Source organism: Oryx dammah, unplaced genomic scaffold (genome assembly GCF_014754425.2).
Source record: "Oryx dammah isolate SB20612 unplaced genomic scaffold, SCBI_Odam_1.1 HiC_scaffold_11, whole genome shotgun sequence".
NCBI classification, from domain to species: Eukaryota; Metazoa; Chordata; class Mammalia; order Artiodactyla; family Bovidae; genus Oryx; species Oryx dammah.
The window spans coordinates 40,306,427-40,334,023 of record NW_024070195.1 but is presented as its reverse complement, the minus strand read 5'-3'; the positions used below and the strand labels follow the sequence as shown (position 1 = coordinate 40,334,023).

Here is a 27,597-nt window from a genome sequence, read left to right as displayed (position 1 = left end):
ATCTTCAGTGGAGTTGGGTTAAACATACATCCATCCCGAGCCCATCGTGAAGATGGCAGGCTCTTGGCTATCAGTCACATCCTAGAAGGAGATCTTGTGGACATTTTCGATCGTATCTATCACTTCTGTTGTCTCTCCCCTCACCTTCACCCCTTTTTAACCTATTCCCAGAGATCCTGGGTATCATCACCAGAGAGCATATGTGAAGCAAAACTGGAAAACCTATTCCCCTTTAATAGAACACATTAGCAGAGTTCTTACTGTGAAGTAAGAAAAAAGCATAATGGAACTAGACCAAAGTCAATGATAAGCAGTTACCATAGTTCAACAAATGTAGTGGTTTTCACACAAGAACAGACTGGGAGGACTAGGATTTGTCAGTCTGAAACGAAGGTTGGCAAAGACGTAATTACTTCCTAAATTTAAGTGTGGAGTGTAGATGAAGGGTAGATTGGTTTGTTTACCAAATTCTATGGCATCTTGCCTCATCTTTACCATCCAGCTTTTACATAGAGAGGAGGCATGGTCCTGAAGTATAAAAGGATCCTACTTTGTAAAGATCATACCCTTGTATCGTTAGCAGTCTGAAAGCATTAGTCTTTTGAGGTCTATCCATGTGAAGTTTGGCCCCATAGGCATTCCAACTGCATTTTCAAAATCTGAATAGTTCAGTTGCAAGATCTGAACTCAGTTAATACAAATCATGTTTCCATAATCTTGTTTTCTTCATAAATAATTGATTAGAGGGAATTGTAAGTAAAAAGAAGAAAATACATAGACTCATTATGGATTAATACTTGAGATGACTATGTTCTAGGGAGAAACCAACATGTCATTTTTTTTATGGGCAAAGACTATATGGAGAAAATTCCACTATCAAAGATTGTACACAGATTTTCCAAGGTGGGGAGATTATAATAAAGGTTTTGCTGTTCTGGGTCAGCTAGAGCAACACTTTACAAAATAGGGGCCTCCACAGGAGGCCTATGAAATAGATAAATAATATAGAATAGATAGATAATAAAATAGATAAATATGTATATTTGTGTAGCTCTTTAGAGTGTTTAAAAAATGCTTTCACATACTGTGTGGACGTGATGCTTGAGCTGGCTTGCTGGATGTTTGTTTTGTTTCACAGCTATACAATCAGAGTTGCACTATTTATATATCTGTAATTCCTAGTCCTTTTCTGAAGCAGTCTCTTCAGTTACTGTTAGGTGTACCAGGGGTGTGTCATGATCCTTTGGTTCTTGTACAGTGCTATGACTTTTAGATCTGTGTTGGCCACAAATAGTTTTGTAGCAATGGAGAACTATATTGTTCAAGTGCTTTGCTTATTTCTTTCTTTCTTTTTTTCCTTAGATCTGTTCTGAGGACCAAGATGCATTTGGGGCATGGTTACAGAAATGAGCCATGGTAGGCAATAAAAATATACATTCAAAGTTGAATGAAAAAAAAAAAGTTGAATGAAACATCCATCCTGGAAGGGGAGCAGACCCTTACCATAATGTTGAAACTCATTGCTTTGTTATTTGTTGAAGAATTCAGTGTCTGTCCGTTTGCTTCTTAGGTTTCATAGATCAAGAGTGTTTTCTTCTATCATTCTAGGATTATAGAAGAATTAGTTTATAGGGGACTTTGAGAAATGATGGTGGTTTTTTAAAGTGTGTGCCACTAAGCATTAATCCTGCGATGGTTTCTTGGAGAAAAAAAATGTTTTGAGGCCAAATTCTTTTGGGGAAGCTGCAAATTGGGTCCTCTCTTGGAATTTCATGGTACACTCTGATCCTATTTATTGAAACATTGTAATAGTTAGAAACAACTTAATTCATAGATAGGAAAGCAGAATCATAGAATATTACACAGCAGTTAAAAATAAGTGAACTAGATAGGTGTGTCTTCTAACATGGATGGATTTTAGAATGTTAATTTCAAAAAAGCATATTACGGAGTGAGAATGTATAGCTTGTATGTTTTTTACAAATGATATGCTTTTATAGTATACCTGTATAAGGCTTGAATTCTTTTGCTGCTGCTGCTAAGTCGCTTCAGTCGTGTCCAACTCTTGTGTGACCCTATAGATAGCAGCCCACCAGGCTCCCGTGTCCCTGGGATTCTCCAGGCAAGAACACTGGAGTGGGTTGCCATTTCCTTCTCCAATGCATGAAAGTGAAAAGTGAAAGTGAAGTCGCTTAGTCGTGTCTGACTTTTTGCGACCCCATCGACTGCAGCCCACCAGGCTCCTAAGAGGGAAAATTTTCATGTTTTATTTATAATACAAATTAACTAAATACAAACAAAATGCTTGTCAAGTGCTCAGCAGGTTACTTTCTTTTTCCTCATTGGAGACATCTGCCCCTGCTAATTTTCAAGCATATCTTTCTGTTTATTAATTCATTGTTGTAAGTTAAACTGAATTTTGAGCCATGGTATTATTCATAGACTGGGAAGAAAATGTTTTCATTATAGTCTATTATAATGAAACTTTTTCACACATTGTAAGGAATAAATGAAGTAACTTATATAATGGTCTAGTCTGTGCAGATTCTCAAGAAATCTGTTTATTCAAAGTTGTTTTGTTCCAAGAGATATTTTGGAGAGCAATAAAAAGAAGTCTGAACTTGGTTCTGGAGCAGCTAGTGAAGAATTAAGCAGAGCAGGTACACAGAGTACAACATGGTTCAAAACCAGTTAAGCTGACAGCAGCAGACCGCCTTTTGGTCCTTCCTGTGTTAGTAATGGTTTGTCCAGTTTCATGGATCTTCTTTATCCTACTCTCTAGACTTGATTTTCATTTTGACATTCTCTGAGTCAAACTTGAAGGCAGTGGTGATTCTATTTGACTTTACCAGTTGCTAGGGATCATTTTTAAGGGGCCACATGTTTTGTATAAATACATACGTTTTTCTTTAAGAAAGGGTAATCTGGAAAAAGCTGTAGCCATATGTCAGGTTTTCCAACAGAACGTTCACTTTATCTCCTCAGTGTGCCTTACGTTGTAAGAGCTATTGTCTGAGAATTTAAGATTTCATCAACTGTGAAAGTGTCTCTTTAAAATTATTTGCTTTCAGGCATCTGTACTGGCTCCTTTCTTAAAAAGGGCTCATTGTTATATTGACATTTCGTGCAAGTTAAAACAGGACTAAATGATCAACTTTATGCTAAAAAATGTACTAATATAGATTATGAAGTTATTCAAAATTGAATGCACATTTTAAGTGTTTATTGGCAGCTCTACATGCTTGCATGTCAGGAAATTCAGTTATTATTAAAACATGTTCCTGATCTTAGTGACGAAACTTCTTCCTGAAACATGACTTCTTCCTCCTGTCTTGTTTTCTTGCAGTCCTTATGCATAAACATTGCTAGTAATATGCTTCTTCTACCAGAACACCTAGTGGAACCTAGCAGAGTACAAACTGTGAAAGTGCTAACGAGGGTGAATTACGGGGATATTTTCGGCAGTTGGGCAGCCCCGGAGGGTGGAAAGGCTGCGGGGCAGGATGGTCACCTAGAAGAGAGGCGTGAGGCGGCCATTCTGCCCAAGCAGCGGCTGCGTGGCACACGGCATTCCCTCGGGAGGTGGTGTGCACCACAGTTGTGCACTGCTGGAGAGAGTTAAGGCTTATAACCAGTGATATCTTGCTGTAATTTTGAGATAGGGGTCAAGCAAAAGGTATAGAAAGTGAAAGAGAGAACTTATAAAGGAGAACTTGAGCACCATATGTAAATTTATTATCTAAAAAAATTATTTTTAGTGCCCATGACTTCCAGTTTCAACTGTCATACTAGCATTGTAGTTGTGATTCTCATTTCCTAGTGCTTAACTGTTGCGGAATGTATGTCTCAAGTTTTTGAGACATATGGGCTGGTTTTCTTTCATTGACAATTTGAACTCTCTGTCCCTTATGTGAATCTGTGGTATAAACACCACCAAGTTATTTTACCACCAGTTAATATGCAGAATTGAATGTGAATATGGGCAGTCAGTGGGTTTGATGTCTGTTTATAAATAAAGTTTAAAATTATTCCCTAGTAACAAGTTTATCAGTGTTCATTGTGATTTGGTAAAGACAACTTAAGTCAGCCCAGTCCCTCTCAGTACAAAATCACAGAAATGTTTAAGATGTCATTTCTTCTCAAAACAAGAATAAGAACTCTCTGAGAGTTCTCTAGTTAGTTCTAAATCGTGCATATTGCTGTCCTCCAGGATTTCCCTGTGATCAAGCAGACAGTTCAAGATACACAGTCCAAGGATGAATGTTCACCGCAGCACTGAGAGCGACAGGTTATTGCGGCAAGAGGCCAGCTGCCTGATGGATGAAGCTTCGGCTGCAGCTCAAGAAAAAGACGCAAACAGTCCAGCTTCTTCTTCTGGTCTTCAAAATCTTACTTATCCTCTAGTCCCCAGGAATGATGGTATGATGATTAGCTCTTGATTTAGTCTGGAGGGCTTTCTGACACCTGAGCACCTATTCTCCCAGAAGGCATAAATGTTCTTACTCTAAATAACATATCCAGTTAATTGGCTTAGCTTACATATCACAATTATATAAAGCTATTACCAAAAAATCTCCACTTAAAAAAAATTTATTTATTTGGCTGTGCCATGTGGCACATGGAATCTTAGTTTCCTAACCAGGGATGGAACCTGTGACCCCTGGATTGGAAGCACGGAGTCATAACCCCTGGACAGCTAGAGAAGTCCTTTTTTAAATTAGAGTCTAGTTGCTTTAAAATCTCCATTTACTTAATCAGTTTAGTACATCTAACTTGGTGATAGTGTAAGAAAAGTAGGCTCGGGTTTGGAGATTCACATCTAGCTGTAATCATGAATGAGCGCCTTACTGTTTCTGAGCCCTGCTTTCTTAATCTAGACAACAAGGATGTTAATATTCTCCTTACCTCACAAAGCTAGAAGATAATGAGTTAATGGATGTCAAGACTCTTGATAAATTGTTAGGTTCTTTTTAACTTTTAATAAAAACAGTAGCAACAATAATAATAGCAGTTACCATTTATTGAGCACTCACTGTGCTAAAAGTTTATTTTTTTAAATCAAGGGTGGCAAACTGATCAACTCTGAACCACTGCCTGTTTTTATAAAAATTTGAAACACAGCCATCATGCCCCTTCGTTTACATACTATAAACAGGCTCCTTTCCTGCATTATGGCAGAGACCGTGACCCACAAAGCCAAACATAATTACTTTTTAGCTCTTCACAGAAAGTTTGCTGATCCCTGCTTAAATTAATTTTTCACAGATGGGGAAGCTGAGGCTTCAAAGGTTATTAGTAACTTGCTCAGGTTTACACTGCTAAGAGGTGGGGGACTGGGATTTAAACCTGTGTCTTTCTGGCTAGCCTTTGCTGACAGAAAAGCAGAGTGTACCTGCCACCCTAGAGTGCCCATTACAGAGAAGTTATGCAGCAAATCTCCTCCTGCTCACCTATTTAAGTAGGATGGAACCTGAGGCATCCTTCAGGAATCAGCCCAATTTAATTACCTCTTTGCTGTGGGAAAAATCAAGTATTCTGCAGAACTGAGTTAATAAATTAGGCACCTAGTTTCATTTTTAAAAACAGCACTTAAAGTGTTGAAAGCCTGGCTTGGTGATTAACGTTTTTCTTGCTACAAGCTTGCCCAAGGATTGTGTAGAAACTTAGCTCTTGGTATCCAACAGAAGGCCACATTGAAAATTTACTAGAGGCTATAGGATGTGAACCCAAAACAGGTTTTTGGTCTAAATTTTGGTTTCCTTTTCTCTAGAAGCAAATGTGGAGAAGGAAATGGCAACCCACTCCAGAATTCTTGCCTAGAGAATCCTGTGGACAGAGGAGCCTGGTGTCCGTGCATAGGGTCGCACAGTCAGACACGACTGAAGCAACTAGCATGCATGCATGCATTGGAGAAGGACACAGCAACCTGCTCCAGTGCTCTTGCCTGGAGAATCCCAGGGACGGAGGGCCTGGTGGGCTGCTGTCTATGCGGTTGCTAAGAGTCGGACGCGACTGAGCAACTTCACTTTCACTTTTCACTTTCATGCATTGGAGAAGGAAATGGCACCCGGCTCCAGTGCTCTTGCCTGGAGAATCCCAGGGATGGGGGACCCTGGTGGGCTGCCGTCTATGGGGTCACACAGAGTTGGACACGACTGAAGCGACTTAGCAGTAGCAGAAGCAAATGGGGAAAAATCAAGTATACTCTAGCTAACAGTTTATTTGATTATCTTAAGTGCCTGAAATAAAACTAATTTCTCAGAGGTCATGGGCAGTAATCCTGTTCATGAATTATTGTAAACAAATTTAAAAGACATGAAGGGTGGGAGTGAGACATTAAATTGTACCTATGACATTTCATTTCTTTCTAAAAATGTTTGAAGAAAATTTAGGAAAATGTTAACTAACCAAATCCAGGTGATGTATACATACTGTGTTAACTCTAGGTTTTGATATATTTGAAGTTTTTCATTAAAAAAAACACATTATTTTCCATTAACATAAAATATACTAGGAGAGCTCCCTATTTAAAAGAATCTTCTGGGACTGGGACTTCCCCAGCCATCCGGTGGTTAAGACTCCACACCCCCACTGCAGGGGGTGCAGATTCGATACCTGGTCAGGAAACTTAAGATCCCAAATGCTGCATGCTGTGGCCAAAAAAATTTAAAAAACAATCTTCTGGTAATCCTTTTGAAAATATTTTCTCCTTATCATCTTCTGTATACAGCCAGATTTCAGATGGTGTGGTATTACACATTTTTAAGTGCTGTTGCATACTTTATTTCAGTTGATAGTCAAACCAATCCTGTGAGGTGGGTGGAGTGAACGTTATTTTCACTTTACAGATAACAAATCAGGTTTAGAAAAGTCAAATTCTTTAAGGAAATGGCTCTTTGGTGATACTAAAACAAAAATTTTGATTCCATGAATGAATTCTAATCCAAGACCATTTGCATTGGAACTTTTCCGTTGAGAGCAAGACCTGTCTGTTCAGAAAATGGTGTTGGTGATGTGAGGATTCCCCTATGCTTAATGAAAATGCATTTTTTAATACATTTCTAGGAAAAGTGGGGCAATCAGAGACTATCACTATCCTTTTTGGAAAATAAAATTTAGAAATGTTTTTTAAGAATGTAGAAAACTAACAGTGTTGACTAATGAAGTTACCAAGTTTCTTAAATAAAATGCAGGAAATATGGTCGGTCTTTAGAGATAGAAGTGAAAATGAAAATAAAGTGCCTGTGAAACAAGACTAGGGAAGGTTTAAAAATATGGCAGAGGGTTGCTTGTTTTCCACAGAAATTCTTCTCCAGTGTTCAATGATTTTATTTTTTGGCCATGCCCCATGGCTTGCGAGATCTTTCTTCCCTGAACGGGGATCAAACTTGGGCCCCCAGCAGTGGAAGCAGTGAGTCCTAACCACTGGACCTCCAGGGAATTCCCTAATAGTGATATTTTTAGAGCGCGGGCATTGCTGCCTTCATTGCCCTCTCCCCAGTGCACAAAAGCATACGCAACGCAGAAGAAAAAGCTCCTGGGCATCCAGTATGAGTCTAGTTTGTTTTTTCTTTATGTGCTCTAGACAAGAGTTTTTGCCTTTGGATACCTAAAGTTTGGGGATTTTTTTTGTTTAATGTTTTTTTGTAATTTATTGTAAACAAGTTTAAAAGACATGAAGGGTGGGAGTGAGACATTAAATTATACCTATGACATTTCATTTTCTTGTTTTTTTAAAAGGACAAGGTTTATTTTTCTCCTGTCAAGTTATTTTGGTTTGTTTGTATCGTATGATCTTTTAGACCTTCCACTTGACTCTGCCTCTCAGCCAGCAAATCTTCCGTTCCCTCACATGATGTCACTTCCTGAAGATGTCAAAGGCTCTTGCTTCCAGAGTGGGAATAAACGGAATCATGAACCCTTCATTGCTCCGGAGCGATTTGGAAACAGCGCAGTGGGCTTTGGCTGTAACGTTCACTCTCAGGCGCCAGAGAAAGTGACACTTCTTGTAGACGGCACACGTTTTGTTGTCAACCCACAAATTTTCACTGCTCATCCGGATACCATGTTGGGCAGGTAATTGATGATAATTTCCTTCCAAATTCACTCTCTTCTCTATGAATAGAAGTACCTGCTGTTTGCCTTGCATTAGATGTGAGAATGAAAACACTGAATTGCTTATTTTTCTATCTTGATACTTTTGTGAAACAGTATAAAAACCTTACATGTGTTGGTAATTTTGGGGGGTAGGTACTTTTGAGCCCCCACAAAGGGGAGTGCAAAAGGTCCAGGTGGCATCAATTTGTAAGACCTCCATCACTAATCAAGCTTTCTGAAACTAGATCTTTGTAGCTGGCTGTTCTGTATGAGATGGCGCTCTCTGCGGTCATGTTCCATTCTCTGTGCTCCTTCATTCAGAATACAGTCTTATTCTCCCCTCAGCATCACCTGCCTCCAGCTTTTTATGACTCGAGTTTAGGAAAAGGAAAGCGTCTATTGAGGAGGATTACCGTCCCAGAAGTATTCTTAGAGCCTGGGCTGGGAGTGAGGAGCTCTCCTTCTAGCCAGCTGTACACACCTTAACATGTAGAGCAGACTGGGTTAAGAGTAAAGTAATTTGAGTGTATACACACAAACATTTGGCTTTTCATCTAGTACTTAATAGTGGATCTTATCTAAAGATACAACCTCTCTCCAGACTTTGAACTGATTTTAATTGAATTAGAAATCAGAATGGACCACACCATTTGCTGAATTTTAGGCTAAGTGAAATCTAAGCTATTCAAATATGTGTCTACTTACATATATACAAATGATGAACTGGCTGATGAACCAGCGTTTTAACTGGAGCCAAACCTATATATTTCTTAAACATATGACTTAAGATTAAGCTGGAACTTTAAAACATTTTCTAAATTGGCCCTGTTTTAGACTTCATGTCTTCAGTCTTGGTATCTCCACCACCACTTCTCCCCAGGTGCCCCAAAAAGGTGCTTCTTAGGGTAGGCTATCTGTGTGAAGTAGGCTGCCTCCGAAAGTAGTGCTCAAGAAAAGAAAGGCAAGCGTTTTCTGGGTAATAGATCCCTTTATCTAGGTGGTTCATCAGTGAGTCAGCCAAGGTCATGAATTCAGAGAGTTTCGTGGGTTTGTTCTGTCCTGTGGCTATATAAAGTCTTCATATCCCTGGCCACTGAGCATACAGATGTGGGCCACTAGCCACAGGGGACAAGCTGAGAAACAGAATGATAATGCAGATCCACGTCACTCCTGTATGAACGGCTCTGAGGTGCGGTTATGTTTATGGCATGTTGTTCACCATTTTGATTCATTGCTATCTCAGCTACACTTCACCCAAAACATTCCAGAAAAAAGTCAGCATTCTTTGAAGACTACTTTTATCAGATGGAATTTTTATGTACAGTGCAGAGATTTGGAGAGCATGTGACTTTTTTTCAGACCTTGGAAAGCAGCCAGTTCAGGGTGGAGCATAACAGTTTTGAACAGCGGACAGCAGGGCTTCCCAACAGGTTAAGGAAGGAAAGGGCAGTGAGTCCCCGTTGGGCTGACTGACGATACCGACCGCCTGCCCTGCCCTTTGTGCTGGCTTCTTCCGCAGCTCCTGCACAGACGTGCAGCAGGGGTGGTAGGGGTCATGGGGCCAGTTTTTCTGGAAGGGATCTGAGAGAGGGAGGAGGGATGGGAATGGATGAGTATAAAAGCAAGGTTTCCTCCCTGTGCCTTCATGACCTCTGAAGTCAGCCCAGAGCAGGCCTGCCTCTCTGAAATAGGTCAAACTGTTGATAATCTAGTTCTCCCCCTCCTTTTTGGCTTGACCTGAAATTCCCACCATTAGTTACTCCTTGGATTGAAGAAGGGCATTTTTCCAGAGCTCAGCTGTAAAATGTACCAGGAAAGGGAAAGCACTAAGATCTGCACGAACTAACACAGATTCATCTATCAGATGTTGAAAAGCAAAACTCAGAAATGTCGAGGATGGCGTGCTGGATGGGTACAATGCTGATGGGTGAGGAGGAGGAACAGGAAGGCTCAGGGCAGGAGACACTGTCACCCAGGATGCCAGTGCTCTGGAGACTTTCCAGGCATAGCTCCACAGGTGCCGCTGTGCGCCACAGAAGCTCACTGCCGGTGACCAGGGGAGGCTGCTTTGTTCCTCGTTGCACTCAAACACTGAAAGCAATTGCTGCCTTCTTTTTCTGTCTGAAGGGAGTTTCCTAAGACTTAAGTGTATCTTAATAGGGGTTGAGGCCTGGTGCTCTGTTTTAAAATTATATTGTAAGAGGGGAATGGAGTCTTCCAGGATAAGGTGAAAAAGGGAGAAGTTTCATCTGTGGAGAATCCTGCTGGAGAGGGTAACACTGTTGCCTGGGTATCTTTCAGGATGTTTGGGCCAGGAAGAGAGTACAACTTCACACGTCCCAACGAGAAGGGCGAGTATGAGATTGCAGAAGGAATCAGTGCAACTGTGTTCCGAACGGTGCTGGTGCGTAGTGACCTCTGGTTCCATCCTCTTCCCGGGGGGCGTGCGCAGTCGGAAGCCTTCAGAGTTCTGTCAGACTGTGCTCTGACTTCAGGGTTTGTCATTTCTAGTTATTGCCTTTGCTGCTTTATTTTCTCTTCCTATAATCTTAAGTCCTTCTTGCTTGTGTGAGCTCAGTCAGGTATCAAGCTGTGATTAAACATGTCAAGATGGCCAGGAGTCACTTTGCTGTCTAATGAATCACCAACTTGGTGATAGTTCTAGTAACCCAGCACTTAACCTGAACCAGGAATGAATGAGTCACGGTTGAAGAGGGACATTTTCATCTTGTTCTTTGACTACATTTCCTCTTTTTAATCCCCCTATAGGATTATTACAAAACTGGTATCATCAATTGTCCTGATGGCATCTCTATACCAGACCTTAGAGATACGTGTGATTATCTCTGCATTAACTTTGACTTCAACACTATCCGATGTCAAGATCTGAGTGAGTACAGAAGAAGCTGCCAACTGCATTTGAACAGCTAAACTTTGCATTTGCTTAGAATTGACATTTTTATTACTAAACAGAAAGCATTTTAAGTGTGGGTTGAAGATCGTCTGCAGAGAAGAGACTTGGTACTAACCATTGCCTCTCTTGCCTCAAAACTCTGTGAGGAAATAAACACAAGAACATGAGTGGGCTCTAAGGCTAGCTTGACCCTGTGAGTCACCAAGCTAGTTGCGTCCTCTCTTGGGATCTTGGGATCTTAAATCTTTAACAAATAAGGATACTGATCCTCGGATATGAGATAATATTCACTAATAGTCACAGGACATAAATTGGCTGGGTACTTCTCACAGTTTATCTTTAACTTAGTATTTGTTAAGTGCTTTGTAGATGTGAACTTGCATTAATTTTCACAATTAACCCTTGAAAGATGGGTGATAATCTCATTTAACAAACGAAAAGATGGAGAAATTGGCTTGTTCAGAGCTCTAAACTTTAAAGCTGGGATAACTGATTGAAAACAGACTCCATGTTCTCATCATTACCTAAGCTTTGTGAAATGATTTAAAAATTCTTTAAAGTTCATGATACATTAATTCCATGATGTTCTCTGGATGTGTGGTTTCTCTACTGAGTCTAGTACCCACTTAGAGAAAGTCCCTTGGTGTCTCCAAACCTTAGATTATCCCTCTCCTGTGGTACTCTAAATTGCAGTCCAGAGCATCTTCAGAAGAGGTGCTATAGAGTCATCCCCAAATGATGGTTCTCTCTTGTAGAATTAATGTTTATGTTCTGATATTGCATGTTGAAAAAACCTCAACTGATCAGAATGCTCGGGGTTTATTAAACAGGAGACTGGTAGAATGTGTAAAGCATTTAACAAATTCAGCTTAATTATCACCTCAGAGCAGGAAACATTCTCTGCCTTGAAGTGAGCCACTTTTCTGGACCTTACCAATGATCACAGCCATTTACCTCACAATCTTTTCACTGCAGTAACACCTGCATTTGAGCAGAGAGGATGGTCACTTGCATTTTGTCTCCCAGGTGCTTTACTGCATGAACTGTCTAATGATGGTGCTCACAAGCAGTTTGATCACTACCTCGAAGAGCTGATCCTGCCCATCATGGTGGGCTGTGCCAAGAAAGGGGAGAGAGAATGCCACATTGTCGTGCTGACGGATGAGGATTCTGTGGACTGGGACGAAGACCACCCTCCACCCATGGGAGAGGAATATTCTCAAAGTAGGAGCCCCCTGCATGATGTCGATGTTTTCAGCAAGAAACGTGCTGCCCAGAGTTGTAGCTAGACCTTAGAACAAGTGGCTGTCACTGGTGAGCTGGTGAGCAGCACGCTCACCTGGATGATGCGGGTCTTTCATGCTGGGGAGCACCGTGAGCGTGCCTGTGCTTCCCACGCCTGCCCCTGGCATGCCTGCTGGGTCAGCACCGAGGCCACTGTTAAGTGGTGCTGTCATTTGTTTCATTTTTAAATCCTTTTGAATTGGTAGTCATTCAAAGTTCAGAAAATACAAAAGGATATACACCGAAAAGTTTTCTTCCCACACCTGCATCTACCTAGTTTTCCTCTTCAGTTTCCTTTATATTCTTCCAGATTTATTCAGTGCACCTGTTTTTTTCCCCAAATGATACCCTATTGTAGAGGCTATTCTATATCATGTCTTACATTAAAAGCTTCCACCATCTTTTTAATGGCTGTATAGTATTCCATTGTGTGACTGCCATAATTGATTTAACCAGCCCTTTTGATGACCATTTAAGCTATAAATTATGGCTAATGCTCCAGTGAATTATCTTTTTAAAGAAAGTCTTTTCACACATGTATATCTCTGTAGAATAATATCCCTAGAAAAGGAATTTCTGTGTCAAAACCTTTGTGCTTTTATGATTTTAATAAAATTTGCCAAATTTTATCTTCTCTAAAGGTTGAGCCAGTTTATAACTCACAAAACAGTATATGATGAGTTTATTTCCCATTTTTCACCAAGACACAGTTTTACTGAAATTTTATATTTGCCACTCTGGTAGGTGAAAAACGGCATCTTGCTGGAGTTTTAATTTGCATTTCTTATTCCATGAATGAGACTGAACATCTTTTAAAAAACCGTTTTAATTTCCTTTTCTGTTAACTGTAATCATGCCTTTTGCCCATTACAAAGTTGGATTGTTAGTCTTTTACTTAGTGGTTTGCAAAAGCTCTCTTTGTGACTACTCTCTATAGATATCAAGGAAATTAGCCCTCTGTAATAAGAGTGGCAGATATTTTTCTCAGTCCGTTGTCTTGTTAGCTTTGTTTGGTTTTGGGTAAGCAGAGATGTTTTAGTTTTCCCTTTATGAATTTATGTCATATCCAGAAAGTCTTCCCTACCCTGAGACTACGAAAGTTTCTTAACATGGTTTCTTACGGTTGATTTATCATTTAACATTTATTCTGTGATCCATATGAATTTTTTGGCATCAGGGCACAGGTCATTCATTAGTCTGAATCTGTTAGCTCATCTCCTTTCTCTTACAAAGGTATTCACTCCATGGTTAACCCCAGACTTACTTTTTTTTTTTCCAGTTCTTTATAGCTCTAAGCTCTACAGATTTTTCAAATACATTGAGAATCGGGATGTTGCTAAAACAGTGTTAAAGGAACGGGGCCTGAAAAACATTCGTATTGGAATTGAAGGTAAAGAACAACCCCATCGGTATCCAGCTTGCATGGCCTGTGGGTGTAGCTGGATCTGTGGCCATATCTTATGTCCTTAAAACCTGGTTGCTGAGGGCCTAGAGAATAGAGACACACATGGAAACTACATTCCTACCCAAGTTTGAAATTCCAGTTTTTGTTTTGCCCGTACATTTTTCTTTTCATTTCCAGTTGAAAATGTTTTAAAGCAGCTGTAGGAATAAGTCCCAGTTGACTGCCTCAGGATACAGAGCAGTCAGGGCGAAGGACACTGGAGGGAAATGCAGGGCTCGTGGGCTTGCCGCGTGGGAGGGTCGTCTGTTCAGTCAGCTGTCCTGGTGAGGACCTTTCTGGGACCTGGAAGGGTCCTTCTGACAGCTGCCTGGGAGACTCGTTTTATTCCCTGCAAACCTCTGAGGAATGTCTGAGTGTATTGACAGAACTGCTTTAAATTGTTTGAGCAGTGGCTCCCAACTTGCAATCTGCACGGAAGTGTACTGGAGACTGACTCTCGGGAGAGCACAGAAACCATCCTGGTCTCCCCTCCACGGGTCTTTTGACACCTGCATTTTGCTGCTGTAATGCCTCAGTGTTGCCCACAGAACCTGTCACTGTGTCTGACTTAGGTTGGAACTTAAAAGTTGGAAGAGATTTTTGAGATCACCTATTAAACCTCTTTCTGCTTCGTCCTCCTTTATCTCTTTGATAACCATAGGGACAGAGGGAGAGGGGTCACTCCATTTCACAGAGTAGCCCATCAGACATGAGAACATTCTTCCACAGTTAGTAGACCACCTTCTCCCTCTTCCGTCTTCCTTCTAGTCTGCGAAGGTGAATAAGATTTCTCCCATTTCTGTGTGACAGCCTTTTAGATACTGTAGGCAGCATCCCAGTTTTTCCTTTAGGCTTAAACATTTCACATTTCCTTACATATTCACACAGGATGCCCTGTAGGCAATAGAATTCGAGGGCCACAGTACCCATGCCACAGTTGGATTTGTGTCCTGTAGTGTTGAAGCCAATAAAAGAAAGACTTGTGAATAGTAAGAGGCTTCTCCCCCTCCATTAGAAGGAATACAGTTTTTTGTTACTTCCCTTTCAGGGACGAGACCTACTAACCTGAGCAGGAGGGCAGCGGGCCGTGGGCAGCGGGGGCTGGAGAATATGGTCTCCTCCCTGTGGTTTCACAGCCTTGAGATTTGGGAGGAAACGGATGCGGTTAGAAAGAAGGAAGTATGGGAACCCAAGTGATCGATTTTCTGGGGTTATGATGGCCTTTTTTCCCCGTTTCAGGTTATCCTACCTGTAAAGAAAAAATTAAGAGGAGACCTGGAGGCCGGTCGGAAGTAATCTATAATTATGTGCAGCGCCCCTTTATCCAGATGTCCTGGGAAAAAGAAGAAGGGAAGAGTCGCCATGTGGATTTCCAGTGTGTTAGAAGCAAGTCCCTCACAAATCTAGTCGCTGCTGGAGAAGATGTCTTGGAGGACCAAGAAATATTAATGCACCATCCACCCCAAGTGGATGAACTTGACCGGCTGAACGCCCCACTTTCTCAGATGGCTTCTAATGACTTTCAGGATTAGGGCCGGCTGTGGGTCTGTCCCTCTGCAGGCCTTGCCTCTGTGTGGGATGCCCAGCCAGTCCTCCCCTGGTGTGTCTCATTGAGCAGGAGACGTGCTTCTCCCCGGTCCTTTCCTCTTCTCCCATAGTTAATCTGTGTCCTTTTCAGTAAGCCTGTGCCTCCAGCAGGGGATGAAAAAGCACTCGCTGGTAATTAAACTACCAGCTTTGCAGCAGCCCTGGAAACTTGAAAATTTGGGGTCTGGTGCTGTTTACCAAGTCTGCATAACTGCAGAAGCAGAAAAGGAAGTCAGGACTCCTGTTGCCTCATATTCAGCAAAGCAGTTCTCACCCTTCACACTCTGTTCTTGGTTGTTATTTTGTTTTATACCAGGCAAATTACTTAGCAGCAAAGGGACCAAACTTAAAAGGAGACAATCTATACCTTCTACAAGCAAACACTGATGGGAGGCTCTTGATGGCATCTGTGCCCAGGCTGTATCTGGGAAGAAATAGGCTCTTACTCAAAATGTCCAAAGGGAAATTCTTAAGAGCTTCAATTCAGTTTTGTTTTTCATTATTGCAGTGAACAATCTAAAACCTCATGGATTCTTTGACAGGAAGGATAATGCATAACAGTGTTTATGAAACCTTTTTAGCTGCAAGGTTTTTGAGCCTAAACAGATTATTATTCATTTGGAATGAAATTCACAACCCAAGTTGAAGAAGCTCTCCAGATCAGGCCACTTTGATTCTCCTGGCTCAGAATCTGGTGTGAAGCTGTAGTCTTCACCCTAGGCCAGCATGTGGCTCTGGGTGTGTCTGGGAGACCTCAGATATGGTGTAACAGGCTTTTAAGATGTGAGCAGTAAGTTTCCAAAAGAGCTGTTTCTCAGCGGAAAGACCAGTAAGAGCTCGGGAAGAAGGACTCGGGGTGGATCTGAGTGGGGAAACGTCACCTGGTTAGGCTTTGTCCCAGTGTAGGATTTTTCATTGTATGTTCATTTCATAATGGAATATTTTAGGTATCAGGGTATTTTGATTTTTTAAATAGCCTGTCAGTTGCTTACACATTAGGTAAGAAAACTATACTAATGTCAACCCCAAAGGAAGAACGGGCAGAAGAAAATCCAGCTTAGTGATTTCATTGCTGTCGGCTCTGTGTTAACAGCACGTGGTTACTCCTGTCTGTACTGATGTCCCCATGGCTGTGAACAGCAGAGCTCGCTTCAGAGTTTACAGCCAGACGCGTCTTGAGACTTTCTCCCGTTTTGTGGTAGAGGTTGGCCTTCCAGTCACCGAGCCTGAGCATTTAAGAAGGGACACAGTTTCCTTCAAGTTCTTTAAGAACAGGCCTGGTTTTCTTAAATTCCATATGATACCGTGTCTCATATTTCCATAAGATACTGTAGGGAAGCTACTCAACGCCATTTTATGACTGCCCTAGCCACAGTCCTCCAAAGGGCAAGTCAGGAGTGTGCTGACAGCTACTCTTTCCAGGCTTGATAACAAGATTGTTCTTAAGGTGTGTGTTCTGTGCATGTGACCAGGGCCAGTGTCCCAAGGCACATCGATGCTCTGTTCTTATTCAGAAAAATTAGTAGCAAGGGGTTAAACTGAGCCAACCTACGAGTTACTCTGATGAACACTTGTATGGCTGATGGCCAGGGTTGCCATTGAGGGTTAGCGTTGTTTTGTAGCCCAGAGGGTAGTTTTAATTCTGTGAAAAGAACTGGCTCATATTTGAGGTCAGGTTTGGCTTTGACCTTACTGGCACTACATTTACACCCATGAGTAGTTGACCAGCCCAGACTGTTTAATGGTGCTTCCTTTACACTTTTCAGTTGACTTCCATGCCATCACAAAGGAAACTGGAGTTAAACTTTCGTGTTGTCTGTAGTAAGTATGTGTAATTTCTGTTTTACAGCTTATATATTAACATTTAGGGGTAAACATGGCTTAGCTAACACAATTAGTCCTTGCTTAGGTACAAAGCTAGGTATGAAAGTGTGGCTTGTACTCTGTTCTGTGTAAATAATGTAACTTCCTCAGGCTTTCAAAAACTAGGTCTTTTTTCCCCCCATAATTGGGTTGACATGCTTTTGGACCCAGCGCTTCACCAGGCACTGGTAGCTGGGGGACAAGCTGGGCCTGCAGGCTCCCTCTGGTGGAGAGGCGTATTTTCGGCAGCCCCTCCCCTCTGGCCTGGAGTGAAGCATCGCTCTAATTTGGTGGCTCCTCTCCGCCACAGCTGCTGTCCCCAGGGCCAGGACATTCCGCAGTGGTAGGACCTCACAGTTCTCACAGGGCCAAGAGCTGGGTTAGTCACTCCCATCAGGAGTCAGCTACTGGCCAGCTGGGCAAGAGGTGTTTCTAATGAAAAAGGTAGCACTCAGGTTTGGTGTTTTTTTTCCTAAGTGCCTAAATAAGAAAGCCAGGCTGTTTGTACAGAAACATTTTCATAAGAAAATGGTTTTGCCCAGACTGTCTTATTCAGAGGTATCTGCATCAGCAAGCAGATAAACCTGAATTGAGGTTTAGGATCTGAATCTGTGTGCGCATCGGGTCATAGATAGCTGATGAGGAAACAGTTGCCATTAAGGAACTGGATGCAGGCATGGAGACAGTGTTGAAATGTGTCTGAGACAACTTAATGGTTTCTCCAAAGTGGAGAAAAGGTATTAATGACAGAAAAAAGGGTAAGGACGCTAGAAAGTAGCTTAATTTCTTGCACAATATGCAATAGCCAGTACTGTTGTGAACTAAATTCCGTGTGCTAACCTAATGTATGCAGGTCTGTGGAAACACTGGAATAAGCCCAGGAAGGATGGATAGTGTTCCAGCTGGTCCTCCTCGGAGGAAACACAGCCAGTGTGTGCTGGGAGCCTTTACTGAGTAATAGTCAATAGAAGGTTAGGAGTCAGTCTTGGTGATTCACTCAGTGCCACTTCTTGCCATCATTTTGAAATTGTTAAGCTGGGCATAGTTGAGAAAGCAGACCTGAGGCCTTGGTGGGAGATGGAGCCGCGTTCGTGCTCTGGCGGGATACCGTCTGCAGAACATGACTTTCCTCTTTAAGGCAAAAGGCTCGTAGGTTTTGCCTCTTCATTTTGTATTTACGTTTAAAGTTGCACTTGCTTAGCTCCCAGTGTTTACGAAGCCCTTACGTTTGGGATGCTTTTCTATAATAAAATGTTACCACTTGTGTCCATGTTGTTTTGTTGTTGCTGTTTTTAGCGGAGTAGGTTTGGAGGGCAGCAGCTCCGGAGGGTCTCTTCTTTCCACGGCCGCTGGGAGCTCACCTGGAGTGCATGCTCCTTGTGATTCCCAGGTTCCAGAGCCCTAACCATCGGCCTTCTTAAGTGTCTGGTTAACTTGCATTCAAGACCTCTTGAACCCTCAAATCCAACCAAGTGGGACCCCACAAAGCCAAATGTAAAATAAGGTCAGACAGCTCATTTCTCTATGTTCTAGTTTTGGTTTAGAGCAAGTGAGGAAACACAGCAGGAGTGAAAGACAGGTGAGAAGGTGGGTCCCTGGAAAGCACTGCTGTGGGCACCTCGCTCCTCTGCTCTGTCTCGGCCTCCTCTGCTCGGGTCCTCCTGGACTCTCTCTTCTCACTTCGCCTGGGAGCTTATTGGTGATACAACTTCAAGGCTGCTAAACAAGCTGGCCTCCCTGGCAGGCCTGCCCTTAACAGCACAGAGGTCAAGAACATGCTCTGAAGACATGGCCTGTTGAGGATGTTCAAGGCCAAACACTGCTTAATCATGGGGACATGCTGCCTAGGACGGAAGTCTTCCCTTCAGAGGGCTTTTATAATGGCGTGGAGAAGACAGATCCATAAATAGTTGAGGTCACTTGGGAATCCCAAAAGGGTAGAGTAGCCAGTTCTAACTGTGAGTATTAGAGGAGAGTTCATGAGAAGACTCTATACATGACACGTGAACCAAACTGTGAAAGACAAACATAGTGGTTTTGGATCCAGACCAGTTCAACTGTATAATCAAAGATGTGAAGGTGAAATAGTTGCCTACTGTCATGAGGGAAGAGGACAGGGGGCATGCCGAAATGAGGCCAGAGTAAGGAAGGACCCCTGTGCCTCAGACAAGGTGTTTGGTCTCACTGCATAAGCTATTGGGAGCCTTAAGGGTTTTATCAATAACCTCAGATATGCAGATACCACCACCCTGAAGGAAGAAAGTGAAGAGGAACTAAAGAGCCGCCTTTGATGAAGGTGAGAGTGAAAAAGCTGGCTTAAAACTCAACATTCAAAAATCATGGTATCCAGTCCCACCACTTCATGGCAAATAGATGGGGAAACAATGGAATCAGTGACATACTATTTTCTTAGGCTTCAAAATCACTGCAGATGGTGACTGCAGCCATGAAATTTAAAGATGCTCCTGGGAAAAAAGCAGAGACATTACTTTGCCCACAAAGGTCTGTATGCTTTTTCCAGTAGTCGTGTATGGATGTGAGAGGTGGACCATAAAGAAGGCTGAGCACTGAAGAATTAGTGGTTTTGAACTGTGGTGTTGGAGAAGACTCTTGAGAGTCCCCTTGGACTGCAAGATCAAACCAGTCAATCCTAAAAGGAATCAATCCTGAATATTCAGTGGAAAGACTGAAGCTGAAGCTCCAATACTCTGGCCACCTGATCCGAAGAGCCAACTCATTGGAAAAGACCCTGATGCTGGGAAAGATTGAAGGCAGGAGGAGAAGGGGATGACAGATGAGACGGTTGGATGGCATCACTGACTGGATGGACCTGAGTTTGAGCAAGCTCTGGAGTTGGTGATGGACAGGGAGCCTGGCATGCTGCTATTCATGGGGTCACAAAGAGTCGGACAACAAAGAGTGAACAACAACGGGTTTTATGCAGGAAAATAACATGACCAGATCTGGAATTTTAAAGAATTTCTTTGGCAGCAGGGAGAACAACAGACTTGAAATGGGAAGGAATAGGAACAGAGAGGCCAGCAAAGAGACCACAACGATGGATTCAGCAAGGAATGATGAAGACTGGCAGGATGGACAAGCACACCCAAGAATTATACATGTTCACTGATGGGAGTTGTGTAAGAAATTTCTGGCTTGGACGGCAGGAAAAATGAGCTAGAAAGAAGGCGGTGGAAGCAAGAGAAGCTCCCTAAACAGTTTGCGCTGGTAAGAGGCCTTCCGGGTGGTAGTTTCTGATAGGCACTTGTTATGTGGGATCTAGAGTTCTAGGGAGATATTCTGGGCAGGATGGTCATTTTGAAGATCTTGCCACAGAAATGGCAGTTGAAGCCACAGTATGGGGGAAGTCACAGGAGTGAAAAGAAGGCAAAGGCACTGTTCTGAGGAGCCCCAGCACTTGGGCGGCAGCAGCAGAACTACAACGGGAAGTCAAAGAGGTGGAGCAGTTGTTTTTAAGTCAGCAGTGAGAGTGCCGCAGAGTGGTCAGGTAGGTGGGGGCTGAAGAGGAGCCAGTGGACACGGCAGTTAGGACACCAGTGACCAGGGGAATGATTAAGAAAATTAGTAGCATGTTTGCATGTGGGACAATTAATCCTAACACATTTCATACAAGGAAGAAGCCAGAAGCAAGAGGGAAATGGAGTAACACTGAGAAGTGTTCTTTAGAAAGTAATACTTATTCGAAGCTCCATGCCTCCGTCACTGCAGGGGAGCATACCTACCAGCCTCCCAAATCCTGGCCTGCACTTTCCCCTCTGCTAACACTGCTACTTGTAAACATCTCTAAGAAGTGTCCTCAACCTTCCCAGGAACTCAGGGTTGGCTTAACAGTACTGTTAACAGCAACACTAATAGAGTTGATGCCACAATTCTGTTAAGCCAACTTGCTGGCTGGGAACTCTTTCCTCACACTGATCTGTGGTTCAGAACCACAGTGGGCTCCCTACTGCTCCCTTATCTCTGAAAATATGCCTGAAAAGCATCATAGAGCCTTGTTTTTAAGTCAGTGTTGGCTTTGATAGACGATTCCAGGGAAATGTTTGCTAACTAGGAAAGGAAAATACCATTCACTGAATCCTTTTTGCATTCAATTAAAAACACCATTTGGTAACACGCAGAGGCCCAGGAGAGAGTAACAGAAGGTGAACCAGGAAATGTATTTTCCAAGGAAATGATTCAGAGTATTAGCAATCAGCTATTCAGTGCCTATTAATCCCAAAGGAATTTGCCTCTTACTTTTGAAAGTAATTCTTAAATAGGTACTGAAGAAAATTCTGATGTACTCCTGAATCAAGGAGACTGAATGGCATCAGTATTCAGTTTCACTTTAGTACATGGTACAGTTAAGTTCTGTTATTTTCTAACTCCCCCTTAAGAGATAGAACCCAGAGACAATGGTTCCCGACATTTCTTGAAACTCATGAGCCATGGGAAGACAACACGTTCTGTTTAGGCTGAATTTAAACAGATTCCCACCCTGCTTGGTCTTTGCCCGAAGCTCCTTTCCGGGACCCAGAGAAGGCTCCTCACATACTTGTCCTGAGCAGAGCCCTGCTCTGGTGGACATCAGGAGCTGAGGTGTCCATCTTGGCAGCTTGTGGGAAAGATGGGGCTGAGCTTCAAACAGTTGTACAAAGGGCCCACCAGCTGACAGCACTTTCGTCAGCAGGTCTCCCCTCGGCCTTGCTGCACTGAACTGCAGGGGTGCCCGCTGCCCTGTGACTGAGCCAGGTAGACGGAGGAGAGGCGTGGGGCCGACAGTAAGGGCAGGTTCCCATCTTCCCTGAGACAGTAAAGCATTCTGCCTAAGGTTGGCGTTCACTGTTGCAATGCTTTGCAGACAAAGGGGTTTAGAAGAAGCCACCAGCATTCTGCCTCTTGGTATTACAAGCCACATTTGCTTTAAAACACACAAATTTATACAACTGTTTTCACACAGTTTATTCAGAAGTTTAGAAGTTAAAATGTGGGCATACCCCCCCTCCCCAAGAAAAATCATCCCATGCCACTTTCCAACATACAGACTATCACCCTCCTATTCTCATTACCCATGCTTACCGCACACTCTTGCAAAAACACACAGGGGTCGAGGCCCCAACTATTTGGTAATCCAAAGAAACTACATAGTTACACAAAAGACTCTCACTTCCTTTTCACCAGCAAACCATGAATGAAAGAATAAGGGGCAAACACATGATCTTCATCCAGAGTTAATATTTCCCTAAAATTCTTTTTCCTTTAAGTCATTAAAACCCAAAGCAGTTTCACTTACTACTGTTACTTTGATACTACTTTTTTTTTCCTGAATGGCTAAGCTAGGACATACTTTCCTTTCATAGCTGATGTTTACAACCTCAAGACTGGCAGGAAGCAGTCTCCCAGTTGTGACTTGGCCACGACACTCTGCAATACGCAAAGTTACCACATAGTGCAAATGACGCTTTAAGAGCCATCAAAATTTTTTACAGCAATAATGCATTAATATGGAGCCTCCACATCTTTCTGATGCAGCAAAAGTTCTCTAAAGGTGGTGGCAGCTGTGAAAGAAAAGGCACTTTGTGCTAAAATTCAGAGGGTCTCTCTTCAGAGACCACCCCAGCAGAGAGGCCTGGTCAGCCCAGGCCTGCAGGTGACCCTTTAGGGTGGAGAGGACCATCCCCCAGGAAGGCATCTGCAAAGGAAAAATTTGTAATGATTCCAAGGCAAAATGGTTACTTAAAGTTGGGAGAGGAGAAACACTGAGAATACAAATACGGTCGCACCAGGGCCTGAGGACTGAACTGCACAAGCGTCTGCAGGCTGGCCCTGCACTGTGTACTGGGCTGGGTCCCTCACCGCTCCAGGAGGTCCTGGAGACACAACGGGAGCAGCACCTTAGCCAAGAGGGTTCCTGGCCACCTGCTGTGTTCCCAGGAAGGAGCTGAGGTTCTACTGGCAGCACTTGTGAGTACTGCTGGTCCGTGGGAATGTCCAAAGGGATTTTCTGATAGTCGTGAAGAGAAGGTGAAGATTTTCCACGCAATCTGAGACTTCTTGGTGTTGCCCAGCAGCCTTTGGGCCTTCTAAGAGCAACGATGGATCAAGTTGGCCTCCTCCATCAACACTCAGAAAAGCAGCAGGAGTATTTTAGATGGGCAGGAGCAAATAAATCAAAATGGATTGAGTCTTTGTCCTAGTACCATAAATAAAGTGCACCATGATTGGAGGCTATAAAAAGCCACTTGCCAGAGGCTGAGGTCTGGGGAGAAACCACCATAACCATCCATTCAGAATGGCGGGTCATTTCCTTCAGCCAGAATGCTGGCTGCTGACGCTCTTTATTGCTTTATTTCCTTTAGTACTATGAACTTTTAGCCATAAAGAGAAAAATACTTGGTGGGCTTGACAGGAAGCATGTCACAGAAACCCAGAACTGGCTGATAATAAGTTTATGTTACAGTCTCAAAGTTGGATGATGGCTGTTTTTCCCCCTTCGTTCTGATGAACTTAGGAAAATTTGAGGTTTTTTTAAAACATCAGATTGGCTCATGATGCTTCTAAAGAAGCAGGACAGCCGTTCATGGCCAACACAGTAGAAACGGTTGTCTTTGTTCCACCGGTCATCAGATGTTCTGCAAGAGGATCCACTTACTATCACCACGTTCACGTTGGTGGGTTCCATAAACTTCCTAGAAACTCTTTCAAAAGAGTATGTGAGAAGAAAACCATGATGTTGTACAAAGAACTCTGCTTGATTTAGGATCCCTTTTCAAGGAAAACTATTTTGCTGCTTTCATGTAGGAAGGTATCGCCCCTCGTGCAGTCAGGCCCTCAAAGCGCTTGTAGGTGTAATTGATGAAGACCCAGTCTTTGTTCTTGTAGTCTGTCTCAGGGTGATTACTTGTTGCCACTGGGAAAGAAACAGATGTGAGAGTTGATTCACAGCCTCACCCTGATGGACTACTCAGTAATGAAGACGTGACATTCTGGAGGACATTCTGCAGATTTTCTACATTTGCTTGCCTATGTTCCTTGAACCTCATATTTTTCACAATATTTTTAAAGTTTTATTTTCCCACTTCTGTCATTTCAGATTATCTAACCTTTAATTTAATAAAAAAGAGAGCAAATCTTTGTGGTTGAGCCATCTAAACGTGGGCGTTTGTATTCACTTTCCATTTGGCAAGGTCTCACTTGCTGCCCAGCATTAACACTGGAAATATACTTACAAAGAGCCTGAAGAACTGAAGTTCCTCTCTGTGTTCTCTACCCTGATTTGTAAACATCACACCCAAATTTGGGGGACATAATGCACTGATAAGGCAGCCTGAGGTGGTGGTGGTATTACCTGTTGGCTTAAGAATATCAGATTCTGGAAACTCATCGAAGTTTGAGGTATCATCAATGCTTTTGATTTCAATAGATATTGCAGCAGGTCTCTCTCTGCCAAGAACAGACATGCCAAAAATTACTATGGTTAGTAATCATATGGGTCACAACTAACAAGTCCGGGAAAGACCCCTGATCTGGCTGACAGGGAAACACTGTCCACTGACAAGCAGCCTTTATTTCCTTTGAAAAGCTGTGACCACTGACAACCACACTAGCTGGCTAAATCCAAACAAAATTGTGATGAAAAAATATAACAATTATCTATAGCTAGGAGGAAAGACAAGAAAAATAAGGTGAAATTAAAATTCAAAGTTAGCATACTCCTGACAGCCTGCCCTGTCTGCTGCAAAGGGAAACCCAGCTTCTACACGTCCCTTCGTGCAGGGCTCTGCCCTCTTCTACCAGAAGTGCCATCCAGTAGAGAGGCTAAAAGGCAAAGGTTAAAAATCACAAGCATGCAAATTAGGGACAATTATGAAACAGATACAACAGATACAATTCCCTATTTAGCAACCAGGGAATGCTGGCTACAGCGGTGTGGGCAGAACATTGACAGCGCTCTACGACCCACCCGCCACGACAATTTCATGCTCCCCTGCCTCCCCCCCAACTCCTTTTTTCCTTCTCTACCCCCCAATAACAGCCTCCACCTGTGGGCACAGACTGTCCGGCTGGTGGCCCCCAACACTAGAGAGACTGGTGTGTCCGAGGTAAAAAGCAAGTGAAACATGATGCTCAGGCAGTCCTTTCACCACGAAATCCAAAGGTGTTTCACTTTGGAAACAACTGCTGGCTTCAACAAATCCTGTGGCACATGGCCGAAAGGAAGTCCCAACTCCCAGTCCTTAACAGGAATGGAAATCAGGACAAGACCTGAATTTCTAAGAAGCTCTCTTCCCATACTTGGCATGCCAGTAATGGCTTCTAAATTAGTATTAAGCAAACTATAGACTCAAATTATCCTGAAAGCTTTTATATGGATATACCTGATATGTTCCCAGTCAACACCTTCAAAAAAAGAATTATTTTTGATTTCCTCAACTCCAGGGGCTCCAATTCTATGTTCCCATTCACAGCAGAATCTGGAAAAGAGAGGCCTTTCAGCACACCTCAAGCAGTCTCCTCAGAAAAAGAAAAGGAATAACCTCCCCCTTTTTTAAAAAAAGAGAGAAATGGGAGGAAGCAGAGGGCAGACCTAAGAAATGATGAAATTTCTAACAAAAAAAAAAAAAAAAAGGATTCATTCATCTCAAAAGGCCTAGGTGGGGGACAGGGGAAATGTTCTCTGATACCTCAAAATTAGATCCTTGGCTTTCTCAGAAATAGGCACTTCTGGAGGAAAAGTCAAAGTTTCTTTCCAGTTCATCACCTTCTTATATGTCTCTTGAGGGGTCTCAGAACAGAAAGGTGGGTAGCCTGTAATGAAAAGGGAACTATGGAGCCTTCACATCCCAGGACTCTTGAATGTGAGTGAGATTATTCCACTTGATTCTAACAGAATTTTAATGATCCTATCTGTCCTTTCCTATGTGACATGGACAGGATTCCCACTCATCCCAGAAAACAACTAAACCAATTGTTCACTTCCCCCCAAATCCAAAGTGAAGTTGTGCTTCTGATACCACTTGGGAGCCAGCTACTAGCTGGGGCTCAAGAGGAAGGACAGAAGCTGAGCTGTGGACACGGGGCTCCCTGGACCCCAAGAAGGAAAAGAAAGGATGTGGCACTAAGAAACAACCCCTTCTAGGAACATCCTTATTTGGGAAAAGTGACCCCACGCCTGAGAGTTGCAGGGGAGAGGGCAGTCACAGCGTGTTACTCCACCTGCCCCCCGCACGGATCACATCCACCTCCACCGGCACCCATCCCACGCTCCGAAGACAGCAGCGAGACGCTGCCACACCGTCATTCCCACAGATTCGCTCTGGGCCACCACGGACAGGGCTCTCCTAGTGGTCAGGCATATGGTACCCCCCCAAACGCGTTCCCTAAATACACAGATACACCAAGCAAGAGGGAGAGAGGTCAGAGCGGTCCATGCTTTGAAGACTTTGAGAAGGGGGACAGCTAGTAAGAGTGCTTCTAATACTGCCCAGTGAAGGCTCTCTGAATACAGTGGGTGTTCAATAAATGCCAGTGAATGAAAAAGCTGCCAGATGGAGAGGATGGAAAAGTCAGAGAAAACCATGATCAATGATCAGCAAAGCCACGACAGGGTGCCCGTGAGCCCGAATATAGTGGGATTCATTTGATGACCCAGAGTTTTCTACCCAGGAAACTTCACAGTGAAAGACATGGGGGGAGAAGTGCTCACTTAGATACCCCAACTGAAACAGTCTTATCAATGCGTGGCTCCTTCCTGACCCCACAGAAAAAGTTCCCTGAAAGCACGCGACTTACCAATGAGCATTTCATACATGATCACCCCAAGCGACCACCAATCACAGAGCTTGTTGTACCCGGTCTGCATGAACACCTCAGGAGCAATGTAGTCAGGAGTGCCTACTGTGGAGAAGGCCTGAAACACGCACCACATGTCAGGGAGGCCTGGCAGGAAGGCGGACGCCCAGAGTTCTGTCCTAGAGACCAGAGGCTAGGAGACCACCTGGAGCTACCCACAGACTAAATAAGCAGGAAGGCCTCTCCACAGCACTTCCAAAATGAAAATAAAGCTTTGTCAGTGAAGTGAGAGGCCATTCACTCAAAGGCAGAGGTCAAAGGTATCTGCCAGGTGTAACAGTACCGTAACAGACTGAGTGCCCAGTGTGTGCCAGGCTCTGATCCTTCTATGCTTATGAGCCTATGACAAAACTCAGCAGCGAGGACTCTAGATAAAACTGTGACACCCAAAACAGCTTTGCCTAAGGCCTCAGAACTAGTCAGGCGGTAGACCCCCATTTGGAAATTAAAGGTAAAGTTACAAACTATTGGTCAAAAGTTTACAAATATCTACTTACCAAACTGAAACATGTATGTAATAGTTCTCAGGCGGTTATTTTCTAAATTCAAATAATCT

The 27,597-nt window shown here is 43.0% G+C and overlaps 2 protein-coding genes across 6 annotated transcripts in view; one reads left to right on the top strand and one right to left on the bottom strand.

Annotated features, from left to right (window-relative positions):
• The window catches only part of KCTD20 (potassium channel tetramerization domain containing 20), a 37,364-nt gene extending 18,905 nt beyond the window's left edge, over window positions 1-18,459 (top strand). For 2 of the 4 annotated variants that reach the window (XM_040249820.1, XM_040249819.1), the window contains exons 2-8: window positions 4,211-4,419; window positions 7,803-8,076; window positions 10,399-10,501; window positions 10,867-10,987; window positions 12,038-12,235; window positions 13,575-13,685; window positions 14,979-16,970. In XM_040249820.1, coding sequence (XP_040105754.1) covers window positions 4,257-4,419; window positions 7,803-8,076; window positions 10,399-10,501; window positions 10,867-10,987; window positions 12,038-12,235; window positions 13,575-13,685; window positions 14,979-15,271 — 1,263 coding nt within the window. In that variant the 5' untranslated portion in view covers window positions 4,211-4,256 and the 3' untranslated portion in view covers window positions 15,272-16,970. Of the gene's footprint in view, window positions 1-1,362; window positions 1,417-4,210; window positions 4,420-7,802; window positions 8,077-10,398; window positions 10,502-10,866; window positions 10,988-12,037; window positions 12,236-13,574; window positions 13,686-14,978 lie in introns of all 4 variants that reach the window. The other 2 variants (XM_040249817.1, XM_040249818.1) reach the window with 2 other exon arrangements.
• A 3,667-nt stretch (window positions 18,460-22,126) lies between these two features.
• Window positions 22,127-27,597, bottom strand: part of STK38 (serine/threonine kinase 38) — a 44,720-nt gene continuing 39,249 nt past the window's right edge. For both annotated transcript variants that reach the window (XM_040249814.1, XM_040249815.1), the window contains 5 exons: window positions 26,982-27,099; window positions 25,874-25,997; window positions 25,568-25,663; window positions 24,538-24,632; window positions 22,127-24,099 (listed from right to left, as the gene is read on the bottom strand). In XM_040249814.1, the coding sequence (XP_040105748.1) occupies window positions 23,969-24,099; window positions 24,538-24,632; window positions 25,568-25,663; window positions 25,874-25,997; window positions 26,982-27,099 (564 nt within the window). In that variant the 3' untranslated portion in view covers window positions 22,127-23,968. The remainder of the gene's footprint in view (window positions 24,100-24,537; window positions 24,633-25,567; window positions 25,664-25,873; window positions 25,998-26,981; window positions 27,100-27,597) is intronic.